Source organism: Hylobates moloch, unplaced genomic scaffold (assembly GCF_009828535.3).
Source record: "Hylobates moloch isolate HMO894 unplaced genomic scaffold, HMol_V3 SCAFFOLD_9, whole genome shotgun sequence".
NCBI lineage: Eukaryota > Metazoa > Chordata > Mammalia > Primates > Hylobatidae > Hylobates > Hylobates moloch.
In genome coordinates, this window is record NW_026652284.1 from 71,381,262 (window position 1) to 71,396,799 (window position 15,538).

The 15,538-nt window shown below is 36.8% G+C and overlaps 1 protein-coding gene across 1 annotated transcript in view; it reads left to right on the top strand.

Moving 5' to 3' along the window:
• Positions 1 to 6,207: 6,207 nt before the first annotated feature.
• SLC26A7 (solute carrier family 26 member 7) overlaps positions 6,208 to 15,538 on the top strand; it is a 142,938-nt gene continuing 133,607 nt past the window's right edge. Inside the window, exons 1-2 of the mRNA XM_032760025.2 lie at positions 6,208 to 6,302; positions 6,424 to 6,728. Of these exons, the coding sequence (XP_032615916.1) occupies positions 6,536 to 6,728 (193 nt within the window). The 5' untranslated portion in view covers positions 6,208 to 6,302; positions 6,424 to 6,535. The remainder of the gene's footprint in view (positions 6,303 to 6,423; positions 6,729 to 15,538) is intronic.

Genomic DNA, 15,538 nt, shown 5'->3' on the forward strand with positions numbered 1-15,538 from the left:
AGTGAAAATTGGCAAGCTGTAGCAGGTCATAGTGAGGGTGATCATAATGTTGGACAGTTTAAAAGCCATATTGTATAATAGATAGCTTCCATCTCTAGCCAGTTTTGAGTAATTGGGACTAGATTTACCCTCCTGCTTGAAACAAATAAAAATAACCTGATACAATATATAAAACGATGCTGTCAAGATTTTGGACATCAGTCAGTAGAGGACTGATCTTGGAAAGATGGAAAGTAAACAAAACAAGCATTAAGATTGTCCCGTCCCATCTTCTTTTAGAAAAGTTTGCAACCATGGTGCCAAAGAGTAGGGGTGGAGGATAACTCAGGAGGAGGCTGGCAGTCTTCATAGGTTGAAGAGAAGGAGCTGAGTCTGGAGACTCCAAAGCAGCTAGATTTCACATGGCAGAGTACCAGAGAGAGGAAGAGACACACTGACTCAGAAATCTGCACATGCAGAATGTTCAACTAAGTAATGATCAGCACATGAATGAGAGGAACCTACCGACACTGGGGAATGGTTAAAATGAGTAATCTTAGGAACTCACATAGTTTCCACGTTTTATCACAGTTCATGTTTCCATTAGCCAGAGTAAAAAAAATCTCACAATCCACAGACAAAGAAGTAGCAAGATGGTAGATTTAAACCCAACCACATAAATAATTACATTAAGTGTAAATGGTCTAAATAAAGCACAGGTCATCACATTGGACTAAAACAGCAAGAGCCAACTGTATACCACTTAAAAGAAACCTGCATTAAATATAAAAACATAAATAAAAGTAAAAAGATGAAAAATATATTATGAATAACTGAAGGAACTTAGTATGTGTAGTTGCAAAATGAGATACAAAAGAGAGACAGAATCATAATCTTCCAATATATACATATTTCCTTTAGCATAGAGGTTAATGTTTCTAGAAATAGGATTGCTAAAGCAAGTTACAGACACACAATTATGTAGTCGTTAGGGAGGTGAATTTCCTACATGTGTATTGGGTAAATCTCTTTTTAAGCATCTTCAAGTCTTCTTAAGCCATGATAAAGCCATAATTTATTTTACTTATTGTTTATCGGTTGTTAGTCAGAAATGAGAAAAGGCTTTTATTAATCCTCAATTATTTTTTACTGCTTTCGCCTTTGCCTTGCCTTTTCTTCTCTTCCTTTCTCCTCTTCCTTTTCTTCTTCTTTTCCTTTTTCTTCTTTCTCCTTTTCTTCTTCCTTTTTCTCCTTCTCCCCTCTTTCCCTCTTTTCTTTCTTTTTTTATGATTTCTTTGAAAATGTCTTATATTATTGTAAAATGTGTTTGAATATATAAGTGATTCTTTCCCTAGGCATTTTTTTTTTCTTGCTGCTTTTTTGTGTTTGTTTGTTTTTGAGAGAGGATCTTGCTCTGTTGCCCAGGCTGGAATGCAGTGGCATGATCACAGCTCACTGCAGCCCTGACCTCCTGAGTTCAAGTGATCCTCCTGCCTCAGCCTCTTGAGTAGCTGGGACCACAGGCATGAGCCACCATGCCCAGCTAAATTTTTCAATTATTATTATTATTATTGTTATTATTATTATTTTGTAGAGATGAGGTCTCACTATGTTTCCTAGACTGGTCTCAAACTCTTGTGCTCAAGTTATCCTCCCACCCCTGCCTCCCAAAGTGCTAGGATTATAGGTATGAGCCACTGCACCTGGCCCCTAGGCATTTTGTGACTTCACTTGATTTATGTTCTTTTGGCCACTATTATGTATCAAAATAGATTACAGAATATGAAATAATAGCAGAAAGAAAAAAACACACTAAAGAAACTATTGGAAAGTTCTATTTAATCCAAAGAAAGCAAAGTAAGACATGTTGGCAATCATTGTTGAGAACAGAGAACTTTGCTCACTCTCCTGTACTGGTTGGCCTATCATGAGAAAAATATTAATGGCACTGTTCAGGACTGTAATTAACTTATATATGTGCATCCATATTTGAATGTAAGAGTATTTTTGAAATAAACAGCACCATAGAATATCCGAACTCTTTAGAGGGTTATACTAAATTAATTAGGCCTGAAGCTAAAGAACTAATTATGTGTTATGTGTCATTGGGATTGGGCTCTTAAGTAGCAGATTTTGCCTCAATAATTGGGGAAAAAAAGTTCTAACAATTACAATGTTAGAAAATTGGAATAGGTTATTTTTCTAAGCCTTTTAATTTTAGAAATTGGAAGAATTAAAACAGAGGTTGGATTCAGGGATGTGCCTATATGAAACTTTGGGTAAATTTTAAAAAAAAGTACTCTGTTTGGTAGACTTGATACAAATTACGCACTTTGTGTGGACGTATCCCTGTGCCAGCTATGTGGCTTGGTGGGTAGAGTATGGCCTTCCTTAGTATCAGCCTTCGTTTTCCCTCTCAGATGGGAGCCTTTTACAGTGTCTTCTTAGAAATGCTGTAGATCAACTTCCTGAGGTAGGTATGAGTTTGGGGTTGATAACTTCCAATGTCTGATCTATACTTTTCATTGTAACCTCGATATAAATCAGTGTCTTAGGTGTCCCAGTCTCCACAGAGACCACATTCAAAGAAGCCTCATGTCAAAACCAAAAGTATTGTGACAGAATTTCACTCTTTACTAATGTCTCTCAGAAACTATTAAATGTGATTCAGTTTATAACCTGCACAGCATTTCTCAAAAGTCTGTTTCTTCACTTGAGCCTGGCCAAATTCCCTCACACTTCATAATTGCCCCAGAGATCCTCACATGCCAACCCTCTACAAATTCTCTCTGAAGCCCCAACCCATGAGAGTGTCTATCTATCCTTTGTCTCCTTTGTTTCTTCCGCATTTCCCATCTGGTTTTTCTTCTCTTCATGCTCCAGATTTTATAATATTAGAAAAAAGAACTGTGTTGAAAAAAGAACTTTCCTTAGATTGTGAGAGAACTGGGAGAAGTTGAGCAAACAAAGATAAAATCTCATCTTATTTTTCTCCTAGAATGTTTATTCTCATTTTCTCTCCACCTGGTTATCTGAATCTTTAACAGCACAACCTGGAAACCAGGATGAGATAGACTAAATGATTTTCGGGTACTTTTGGATGAACATTTATATGTTAATACTTACTGAGTGAATCCAATGTCTGCAGCTCCTTCTGCTAAATTCTAAAAAAGAAGCAAAGCAATTTATGTGAATAATCCCTACTCAAAAGGAATGTACAATCTCATGAGTCAGACTGGATAAAAATCACATGAAATAGATTTAAAGGAGGAAAACCAATAAACAGTGAAAATGACTACAGCTCTATACACAAAAATACACTGAGAGTTACCTGAATGTTCATTACACAGCATAAACAAAACTGTGGAGAAACCAGGGAAAGTTTCGTGGAAGAGGTAAACATTGAGTAAATGTTTAGAAGATGTAAAATACCACGTAACTAAGGACATTAATTTAGAAACAGACTAGTGCACCTGTAATCCCAGCCGCTCCGGAGGCTGAAGCAGGAGAATCGCTTGAACCTGGGAGGTGGAGGTTGTAGTGAGCCGAGATTGTGCCATTGCACTCCAGTCTGGGAGTTAAGAGCGAGACTCTGTCTTAAAAAAAAAAAAAAACAGAAAAGTAATGGCCAGGAGATCATGAGTATACTCACCTGCTGCAACAGAATCTCAGCAGGCTGAAATACTTTTGTTTTTCCCCGCAAAGGGAATGCCACTCTCCATCCTCTGAGCTCCCGTATGACTTATTGGGTGATTTGACTGTTACTTATCACATTCTGCCTTGAGTTAGTTATACATGTTTTGATTTTCTTCATTAAATGGTAACTCCTAGAATACAGAGGTACTATCTACTCCTTTCCCTTCCCTTTTCTGTAGCACTTCACACAGAGTCTAGCAAATTATCATTGTTTAATAAAAACTTGCTGAATTAGAGTTAATGAGAAGCTAGTGAGTAGAAGGTGGGTAGGGGTGCAGAGAAGGACTGCACTGTTTCCACTAATGAGTTTAAGTTTGATATGGGAGATAACTGAAATTCAAACATATCAGTGATGTAATCAAAATGAGATTTTACAAAAAATCTTTCTGTTAATCCACGTATGAAGTAGAAGATAACAAGTTCATCTTTTTATTTGTATAGGTATTGTCCCAGATGTTTAGAAAGAGATATTCCATATAGATGGTACATAGTGTTGAACTGTAAGCTACTTTTAGTCATTGAAACTTTTGAATGTATACACTTAGCCTTCTTGAATTTTACAGGCTGTTCAAGTTACTCTGAGAATCTTATGTGTGTGAATAAATTTCTTCATAATGTTTTTTCTTTCGTTCTGGCATTGCTGATTATAAATAGGAGTGATCCATGCTTTGGTTTGGCATGTTTTAAGTAATATGTATGCACATGGAAATTGAAAAAAAATCTGGAATTGGAATTCCAGATTTAAGCTTCAAAAAAGATTTTTAGGAAAGGTTTATTCTAATTTTAAGAAATTTTTAAATTGAGAGACTTCAGAACTATTTTATTAATTTCTACCCTCTTTTGGTCTTGAATGGTTTTAGAACAATTGCTGGTGCTATATGATTTAGGTACTTCTATTTACCTTCAATTCATAAAATCCTGTTCTTGTGGATTTTTTGTTACTGGAATTTAACACAAATTTAAAAATGATTGAAATTACACAGATGATAGATGTTGATTGGTGATTTCAGTTAAGCTTTCTATTATTTTTCTCATATTGTTAACATACATTAGAATTTATGACCTAGATAGGATTTGAAAAAAAATCTTGTGTTTATTTTTATTATAAAGGTAATACATAATCAGTGTATGTATAGCTTCTGAATTTCTTTGGGTATATAATAAATGGAGTATATAAAACAAAAGTAAAGATTGCTTTTTGTGAAGGAAAACCAATAATTTGTTTCAAGCATGAATTTACAATTATTTGGTGAGTTCATCTCTCATACCAAGAGGATAGGATTAAAATGCTACAACTTGGTCTCTAAATGGGGCTCTCTCTACAGGCCCCAAACCTAAACTATTGAATGGTTTAGAAATTTAATATAATGTAAAAACAGTTGGACAAACAAAGCAGTTTCTATTTTGTAAGTATAAATAAAGTACCCCCCAACCCTGCTGTGTCTCTTCCTTGGATTTAAAAAGAAAGGTATTTTTGCACAGACACAAAGCTAGAGATGTCATCTTTAGAAGATGGAGAGCAACTCTTCACTTTAATTTAAAAACAATGGGAAAAAGTGCAGCAGGCGACCTTAGAAGTAGCTAAGGGATCCAAGTAGTTTGTTATTATAAAGGCTTCCAGAAATCAGATTTCTGTTCTCCAAACAAATGGGCATTAAGAAGGACTCAGCAAACTATATACATGGTATTCTTTTCTTTGACTACACAATTTTAGTTAGTATATTGCCTTTTTGGTTTAATTCCAATGGCACAGTTCATAGATTTAAGTTTTTTTTTTTCTTTTGGAGGCTAAGCAAAATGATCATAAAATAAAAATCTTTGACAGTCTGTTCTATTATAAAATGTAACACCCCTTCTTAAAAAGAGAACACCTACCCCCAAAAGTTATACAAAAAGAAGGCAGCACCATAAAAAAAGCTAAGGATACTTCAGACAATAGTTTGAATCATATGACATTCCTCAGTAAATTTCAGTTACAATAGAATGAATTATAGGACTTAGAGAAACCATCAGAGAAAACTGAATGAACAGTTTCAGAGACAGGGAAGATCTCCTGTCACAAATATGTGCTCATTGTGATACTTACTTTCTTAGCCCATGAGATGAAATTTCAGTTTGTTTATGAGAACTAGTTACTCCTTTCCCAGACTGGCAGTAGCTATCCAAATGTTTCTGTATGAATGAAAACCTCATCTGCCAGGGAATAAAAATGGTAAGGACCTTTAGCAATGCCCTGTTATGTTTCTGAATTTTGTAGAACTGGCAGTCATCTGATAATGTTGAAAATATATAGCTCTCAAAGAAATAGGGCTGGATTCTCTGAATATGTTTTGCACAACAGATCCCTCTGGCAGCTTTATGATTTTGCACAGCTTGTAGAGAGAGACTGGACTAGCTGGGTATTTCCTGGTTTCATTAGCATAGCCCAGCCCACTTCCAACACACGCCCAGAACTACCTCATTAACCATTGGGATTGCAGCCAAAAACATAAGACTACAGTGAATATAAGGGGAATTACTGGCGAGAGAGCTGTAGACCGACTTAACACTGAACCCATTACTTTTCCAAGACCAGAAAAAAATATTACATGAACAGGAACTACTTCTCCTTCAGATAAGAATTCAAGGTTTTAATCTATAGTTTTTAAATCTAGAATAATTAGCTGTATCATAAAAAGACAGCTGCATATATTGAAGTGCTTCTGTTAATCTCTCTCTCTCTCTTTTATTTACTTATTTTCTGGGCAGCTTTGACATTGTAAACCACAGACGAATTGGAGCTTGGCATTGAAAGGAGGTGTCTGCAATGATTTTTTTTCTTGTTTAGAGAAGTTTACTTCTACAAGAAGAAATCTGAAAAATGACAGGAGCAAAGAGGAAAAAGAAAAGCATGCTTTGGAGCAAGATGCATACCCCCCAGTGTGAAGACATTATACAGTGGTGTAGAAGGCGACTGCCCATTTTGGATTGGGCACCACATTACAATCTGAAAGAAAACTTGCTTCCAGACACTGTGTCTGGGATAATGTTGGCAGTTCAACAGGTGACCCAAGGTAATGTATTGCATTTGAGTTTCCTGTATTATGCAGAGTAGATGTCACTTTGCTTCCTTGGAATAATAGTATGACCTAGACTAAACAATTTAGCTAAATAAATGTATATTAGCTGTGGGGAAACAAGCATATTGGATATCTTTGGAGAAGAGTTTTCCTAATTGTGTTTTTTCCTCTGTATTTTGATAGCTATTAAGCATTGAATAAACTTTTGAATGACATTACATTTTTTAACTGTTAAATTCACACTGTTTTAGAGTGAAAGATTAGTAATTGTGGGAGAATGAGTTTTTATAACATGATCTTATTGATACAGTTTCCTGCTTTCACTGAATCAAGCTATAAAATACTCCTGGCTTGAACACATCATTTTGGAACCTAATTAGCAGCACACAATTACCTGTTGTAGCCTTGAGAGTTGCTATAAACAAGGAACAAAGCTTTCTGTACATAAAGAAGGCTCTTTGCCAAGATTGGTATTTGCAAAGAGAATCCTGTGTGTCCTGAGAGCTTATGTTTTACTGTGTATGCTGATTTACTTCTGTATCACATTACCTACTACTCTATTTCTCAGTAAGAAATTTAAACTGGTGAGAAGTCTGATTTTAACTTTCCCCAAAACAGACTAAATGATATTCTGGATTTAGATAGGTGTTTCTATTGGCAAAAGCTACCGACCTAGTGTGCATGTGTGTGTATTTGTTTGCCTTAAAGATATATCCATTGCAGTTCTTGGCTAATTCAAATAATTTTCTACCTGTAGCAAGGGAAGGAACTAATTTCTGAACCTTGAGAATTTAGAACAGTTTCCCTGGCATAGACACTGCAGGCTTATATTTCCTTGCAGTTTCACTACCTCCTTGGCTTTAACTGTTATTTACACTGTTAAATTATAAGCACTCTTTTAATTAAATTATTCTGTAGCTGGAACAAACTGGTTTGTGTATTTGTGTTTTTAGCATGATTAGGAACATCTGCACTAGTGACTTTAAGATCCATAATACTGTCATATTTTATGGGATTCCATTTTACTGAATAGTCATATTTTTAATGACCATTTTGCCAATAGAAATGCATAGTAATCTTTCAGAAAAATGCAAAGTAAATAACAGCTTTGGGCATTTTTGGACTTGTGTTTATTCAGTTTTAAATTCCAAATGAAACACTACCAATGTACTTTGAAAACTTAGGTGATGAATTTTTTTTTAACCAGATAGTTTCAGCATGTTATAAATTTATTTTGCTTTAATTTAATGTAAAATGAAAGAGAATTATGTTTTTAATAATAATTTCATTTTTTTACCTTTGGAAAATATCGAGTTAATAAGACAATTTGAGGATAAGATAAAGTTATCTATGGTGTAACATTAGCGATATTATTTATGTATAAGTTTCAGTAATTAATTATATAGCTTTTATTTGGGTATAGATTTTGAGGGATTTTGTTTTATGAGTCATGTATTTCACTGGTTATGAAGGGACACATTGGCCAGCCCCAAGACTGATGAGAAGCAGAACACGTACTCAGCCCTTGTGTCTTGGGAAGTTATGAATCTGGCTGCTGGTTCTCTTGGAAGGCTACCAGTGATGGATAAGGCTACACTACAAAAACTTAAATGTTTTTATTTGTGAAATTTAAGACTATTTTTAAAATGTCTATTCTTTTAAAAACAATTTTCTCGAACTTTTTCATGCTCATCTACTACATATAGAGAGTTAAAAAGTGAAATGCCATAAGCTACCATTTGTTGTAAGAGGCAATGCCCTAAACCTTACATACATTATCTCCCCCTATCCTAACAGAATCCCAAGACACAGCAGTCTCCTCTCCATTTTCCACAGGAGAAAATGGAGGCTTAGAAGAGTTAGAGATTTTCCCTGGACGTCATACCTGATAAGTAGTAGAGTCAGGACTTGATTCCAAAGCCAACACTCTTAACGTTTTCACTTTATAGTCTACACTGCCAAAATAACAAGACTTTTCCTAACACCAATGTTATTAGTAATAGAAGACATTTCTTTGGAAAGGTGTGACTATCCTTCCCTTCAAATTACTTTTGCATTCAGGTTTCATCCCTGCAGTTTTTAGATTCAAAGGCAAAGTGACAAGAAAAATAACTAGACTGGGATACAGAGTAAGGAAGGCATTTAGATATCATTACCTCTTGTTTGTCTGAATACAATATTGGCAATTATTATCAGCTCGATTTTGTAAGGAAAATTAGAAGAGGGATAATTTTTGTTCTTGCATCATAACACAAACAATAGGATCAAGCACCTCTTTTTAGCTTTACCCATTTTTGAAGCAGCTTTTCAGTTACTCAGCATAGTTGAATTATATAAAATTGTCCAATTTAATGTTTCTTGACCTACAAAGATAGAATGTTTATGTTCCAATCTAGTAGTTGTTTTTCATTCTTCTTTCTCAAGGAGTGCATTTAAATTAAGGATAATGGAAATTCATTTGAGTGTTTTCTATATGTCAAATACCAAGAAGCTATTTTAAATTATTTTAATAAAGTAAATCTTTACTTTATTAAAGATTTCCTAATTGTTAAATACAGATACTTTTCTATTATCAGTAGCATTTTCTGTGTTGACTACAGTCTTTCTGAAATCCCTTATTCTCTTAGTTTTTAGACACCACTCTTGTTTTTCTCCTGCTACCTGTCTGTGCTTCTCTTCTTATGATTCTCTGCAGATTTTTTGCCTCCCACCAAAGATTGGTGTCCTGGAGATTCAAACCCTGGCCTTCTCTAAAAGCATAAAAGATGCTAATCACCCCCTCCAATGCTAATGAAACTTTCTTCTCAACTTGAGATCTACATATTTACTTATTAATTTTTAAAAACCAGCCAGATTATCATTAAAATGTGATGTATACACTGCAAGACTACATTTTCCAGCTTTGTTTGAGGTTAGGTGTTGCCCTGTGATTATATTTTGGCCAAGGGAAAATGAGCAGAAGTATACTTCTTCCAGTCCTAGCCCGTAAAAGTCATGTATGATCCTCGTGTCCCCTATATGCTGGCAGGTATTAATGCCCAAGGCAAATTTGGAAGCTATGTATTGGAGGTAGCATTGACTCTATCAGCAGCCTTTGTTCCTGAGTGACCTTGGAGTTCTACATATTTAAGTATGCTAGCCTAGAATGTTCTAAATGTACTTCAAATGCAGTGTCTTCTAAAACAAACTGAATGAAACCTCCATTCGAACCAGAACTATAATAATAACAACAGTAATTTTTAGGCACAGATGCAAGCAGTATTGTAAGAACACTTGACATATATACAAAACTGAAGTTGGGAGAGGACGAACAACTTGCCTAAAGTCACACAGCAAATAAGTGGAAGAGGTAGGATTTGAACTCAGGTAATCTGGCCCCTGAGACTATGCCCTCGCCTTTATACCAGACTTCTTCCCTTAGAAAGTCCTGCACATCATTCTCAACTCTTTTCTCTCTTTTGCCACCCTGCCCACTAGCATACGATCAGCTGCCAGTTTCTTTTGTTTCTATCCCCTATCATTTTAACCAAGTAGTCTTGTTTCATGGGCCCTGCAGCCGCTGTAATTCTGTCTGAACTATTGAAATCATCATCTTGTGGGTCTTCATTCCTTACTCTGTCTCCGCCTGTAGGCCATATTCCATACTGCAGCCAGAATAATCACAAAAATTTGAATGTATTGATCCTGTTCAGAATTGTTTAATGAACCTATATTTTCTCTAGAGTAAAAGTCCATTTCTTCAGCATGTCCTATTAGATCATTAATAATCTGGACCTCTTTATAGAAAGCTCTACTCAAAGAGATCTCTCCTCTAAGAATCCCTCCCAATCTCCTGGGAAGATGTTTTCTTCCCTCTTACTCCCTTTGTACTTTTTACATATCTCTTTGATAGGCCTTAACATATTGTATTATAATATCTTGCTACAACTCTTTCCACACTAGTCTGTAAGCTCTGGAAACAAGACAATGTCTTAATCTATATATTCTTACCAGCTTGTGTATTGCTTGGCACATAAATGTTTGTTGGAAGAATTAAAACATTCTAGAAGCCACCAATTGTTCCATTGCAGCATGCTATCACTCTAGAGAGGAAACTGAATTTAAACTAATTCTTATGTTTTGTTATATAAATAAATGTAATAAAGATACTGATAGTAAAGAAATACATTAAAATACAAGTAATTGATATTTTCCAACTTCTCTTACTTTCTTGAAGTTACAAATTTGCAGGCCTCCTGACACATCTGGTAAAAGATACGTTTTCTTTGTCCCAATGTTAATTTTTTCTTCAGCCAACAGTAACAAATATGAATAGTTTATATAAAAGTCCAGATGCCCAGCTTCTCTTGAAAAATCTAGGGAGACATGGCCATGCAGGGCCCACATCTCCATGCGGCAAAATCTGCAGGCCCTTAAGAGAGGCTCCTCGCTTTTGCCACAGCCCCCACCATTCACAGTTTCACTGCCACCCTTCCTGCTGGTATGCCCATTACCTACGTAGCTCTATGAATGGCTAAATTTGTTTCCCGTGCCAAGACACTTTCTAACATATTTTGTTGAAATGCCTCAAATTTGCCCTTGAATAAAACACCTTTATAGGGAGATGACATAATATTAGCTTCTTCACCTAGAACCACAGAACCTTCAGGTCTGTGAACCTGGACTCATATGTTTCAATATACTTCACTTCTTTATAATCATATGCATTGTCTGTTACTGATTTTTACAATGTGTTCTGGGAAGGAGTCCAGCAGCTTTACTAGACTGCCAAAAGGGTGGTTATCCCTCTTCAGAGTAAATAGATATAATATAGAGATGTATAAAATAACATGTAGATGTATTAATTTCAAAGAAAGAAAGATAAAAGAAACTTCAGGTCCTTCTTTCACTAAGTTCAAATATTTCCTAGAAACTACTTGTATTTTTTAAAAATATTTTTAACATTTGGCAGTTCTCATTAGTAACATCAGGTAAGAGCCTTTATATTTAGTATCTGCCATGATGTTCTTTAACTGATATCTTGAAGACCTTCACTGTCAAATATGTTTTATAGATAACCAAACATTTGTAGAGAATGCCATTGACTTAAAACATGTTACCAACATGGATGGCAAGCTAAGCAGTATAAGACTCTGGTTTCTAAAGCATTTAGTGCACATTACAGCCGAATGACCATTTGGGGGAAAGAGTTTCTCTGTTTCCAACATGAAAACTCAAGCATTGAGACAGAGTGGAGACCTGAAATGCATGACTTGCCATATAAGAACCTAATCCACTGGGGTGGAATATGAGAATGTTTGGCCTTGCATTCCAAGGGCTCACCTAGACTTTTTCTTCCCAAACCATGCAACTTTTAGCTGCCATAGGGTTGCCTGATGTTCAAACCACAAGGTTTTGGGCTGCAGACAAAAGATGGATGTTCCTTATAATTATGCAGAATGTGTGGCATTACTGGCAACAAAACTTGTGTGTGGAAGCTAAGCTTCATTGCACTCCTGAGGGCAGCTTAGTGACATGCAGAACAGTAAGTGGAAATTCCTGACGCATACTGCATTGCACAGATTAAAGACTTGTCTGGGAATGTTTCCCTGCATGGTCTCAGCTTTGGCGATATAGAATCCTAGCATTAGCCACCTATCTCTAACTTAGCTCCCTTAATCACTGTATCTTCCTGCTAGTAACTTTTCTCCAGGAGCAATGGCATCCAAATATTCCTAAATGAGTCTAAAGTATATTTTCCTTATCCCATGAAAATATAGAAGAGCTGTGACACATGCCTGTCTTTTCCTTCTCCATTTCCCCTCATCCCATGACCCAATCCCTCACTGTAGCTCCAAGCTTCATTCAGTACTTTTGACTCCCTTTTCATTTTTATTAATGCAAAACAATGATGGTTTAGATATTAAAGGACCCTGGATTTATTTATGCACTTATCATAATGCTCCCTATAACATTTAGAGCTGTCCATATGGAAGAACCATGACCTTTAATTTTAGAGTGTTGAAAACCTGGCAAGGTTTGCAACAAAATACATTGGCAGTGAGTGCCAGGATGAGATATGTGGTCTATCTTCTGTTTTTACCTGCTATGAACCATCCCTGCTCTTTTCAGTAACTGTATCTCAGATTAGTTTGGGCAAACAACCCCTCTTCCATCTTTAGTACAAATGATTTAGGTGAGTTTCTATTCCTGGCACAGCGGATGTTGTCCAGGCTGGTCAGGGGACTGAATGCCTCTAGACCAGGATTCTCAAACTGGAGGCCTATTGGAACCACCTTGGGGATTAAAAGAATGCCAATACAAGGGTTCCACATCTAGCAAGAAACCAGATTTTCTGGAAATTGTGCCCAGGCATTGAGGCATTGTCTCTCTTCTATTCTTTTAAAAAAATGTTGCGGTTTCTAATGTGAAACAGGTGAGAGCAGGATCTAGCCATAGTTATTGGACCAGGTGAAGGTTTGTGGGCCAAGATGTGATAATTAGCATAGTTCCATACACCTGGCCAGTGACTGATTCAAGAATAAGGTCTGACCTCTAGGCATAAGGATATGAGTTTACTATACAAGGGGCCAGCTATTTATTATTAAAATGGTAATGGCAATGTAAGTGACCTGAGTGGTCAGTCTGGGTCTTAGTACATGTATGAGACCTTTTAGGAAGCCAAAACTTCCTTTGTGCTGAAACTGATGACAGTAGAGATAATGTGCCTCTACAGTTTCCCAGGACCTCCACAGCCTGAAAATGAAGCCAATCCAGCAAAATGCATAGCAGAGAGAAACTGAGTCCTGATGACAACTACTATAGCCCTGACTCTTCATTTGCATGTGCAAACACTTTTTTGCTTTGTTTATGTAGATTTAAGTTGGGTTTCTTCTAGTCACCCTAATGACACATTTGAGTGCTATTATAGTGTAAATGTTTTACATAAATAATTTCGAATATTATGAAACACAGAAAGATTGATATTATTCTACTGAAGGGCATCTCATGAAAGTATGAGCTCTGAACATTAGGTGAATTGGCCCACTTCTAGGACTGCTAAGACCTAAAACTGCCCTGCTCCATTCCTCATTCTTCACCGGTATCTGTTGCCCAGCTTGCTTCTAGCATGACAGACATAGCCTGGGTGGGACCGGGGCTGACTCTGAGCCTCCCTTCACATCTACCCCTCAGGCTGCCCCTTCCCATGATGACATGTTACCTGCCTTGATAAAATAAAACCCTGGATTTCCCACCAGAAGAGAGCTTTGCTGGTGAGAAGCAATACAATGAGCTATTGCTCTTTTCCCTAAGGTTCTCTCACTGCCCCCTGCTACATAGAGTAGCTTAGGAGAGAGGGAGGGGAGACATGCTTTAATACTGGCCTGAGCATTCATGAATAATAGATTTTACCATGTAGCAGAGGTGACACACAGATGAAATGTTTGAATGAAATTTTACTAAAGGCTAGAGAGCAATGAAAAGCGAAAATAACCAGGCTTACTGCTGTCCACTTGGTTTGATCCCTCTTGTCTCAGCTCTATTTCCTCTATCAGGACAGATGCCATGTCTAACACTTACCACCCCCCAGCTCAGAGCACCACTGTGGACATTTAACCTCTCCCATTCTGAGTCCAAGAGGAAGGACTGCTTTGGGGTCTCCTAACCATTTTAACATTGGAGATATCTGCACAAAGGCAAGACTTGACTCCTATTCATAGCCATGAGCCTCAGACAGCATAGTTTCTTCTCATTTAGCACCATATCTCAAAATAAAAAAATTAAAAAAACACATTTTTTTCCCCTTCATTCTTTGTGCTTGACTGTCTTTTCCTTCTATACAGTTTTTTTTCATGAGCTAATCTATTTTATTTTTTACTTTAGGTTTGGAGGTACATGTGAAGTTTTGTTCCATAGATAAACACATGTCATGGGGGTTTGTTGTACATATTACATCACCCAGTGTGTTAGTCCATTCTCACGCTGCTGTGAAGAAATACCTGAGACTGGGTAATTTATTTAGAAAAGACGTTTGATTGACTCAACAGTTCCACATGGCTGGGAGGCCTCAGGAAACTTACAATCATGGTGGCAGGTGCCTCTTCACAGGGTGGCAGGAGAGAGAATGAGTGCAAGCAGGGGGAATGCCAGACACTTATAAAACCATAAGATCTCATGAGACTCACTCATTATCATGAGAACAGCATGGGGGAACTGCCCCCATTATTTAATTACCTCCACTTGGTCCCCACTCCATGTGGGGATTATGGGGATTACAATTAAGGTGAGATTTTGGGGGGTCCCAGAGCCAAGCCATATTACCCAGGTATTAAGCTAATCCATTTTCCTGGCTTTACTTGCCACTGTTCTATTGGTTAATTGTAGTAATATATTTCCATCTTAACTCTTCCTTCCTAGCTCTAGATATAAATCGCCAGCTGCCTATTGAGCACAATCTCAGTGTCTCCCAGGGACAAATTTTATAACTGAACACATCATTTTTCCTACCAAAAGTAGTCCTTATCCTCCATTCTTTATCATAATGCAAGTCACCCCCCCATCTACACAGTTGTTCATGCCAGAAACCTGGGAGTGATCCTTCTTCCCCTGTCCCCTCAACAACTATATTCAATTAACCAAGTTCTGTAAATTCTTCCCTCTTAATATCTGTCTAATACACCTGATGCCCACTGTCCTCATGGCCACTTCCCTGATAATAGTAGATATAACCAACAATTGCTAAATGTTTAAAGTGTGCCGTAAACTGTGCTAAGAATTCATTGTCTATTATGTCAATTAATCTTCATAACGACCCTAAGAGTTTG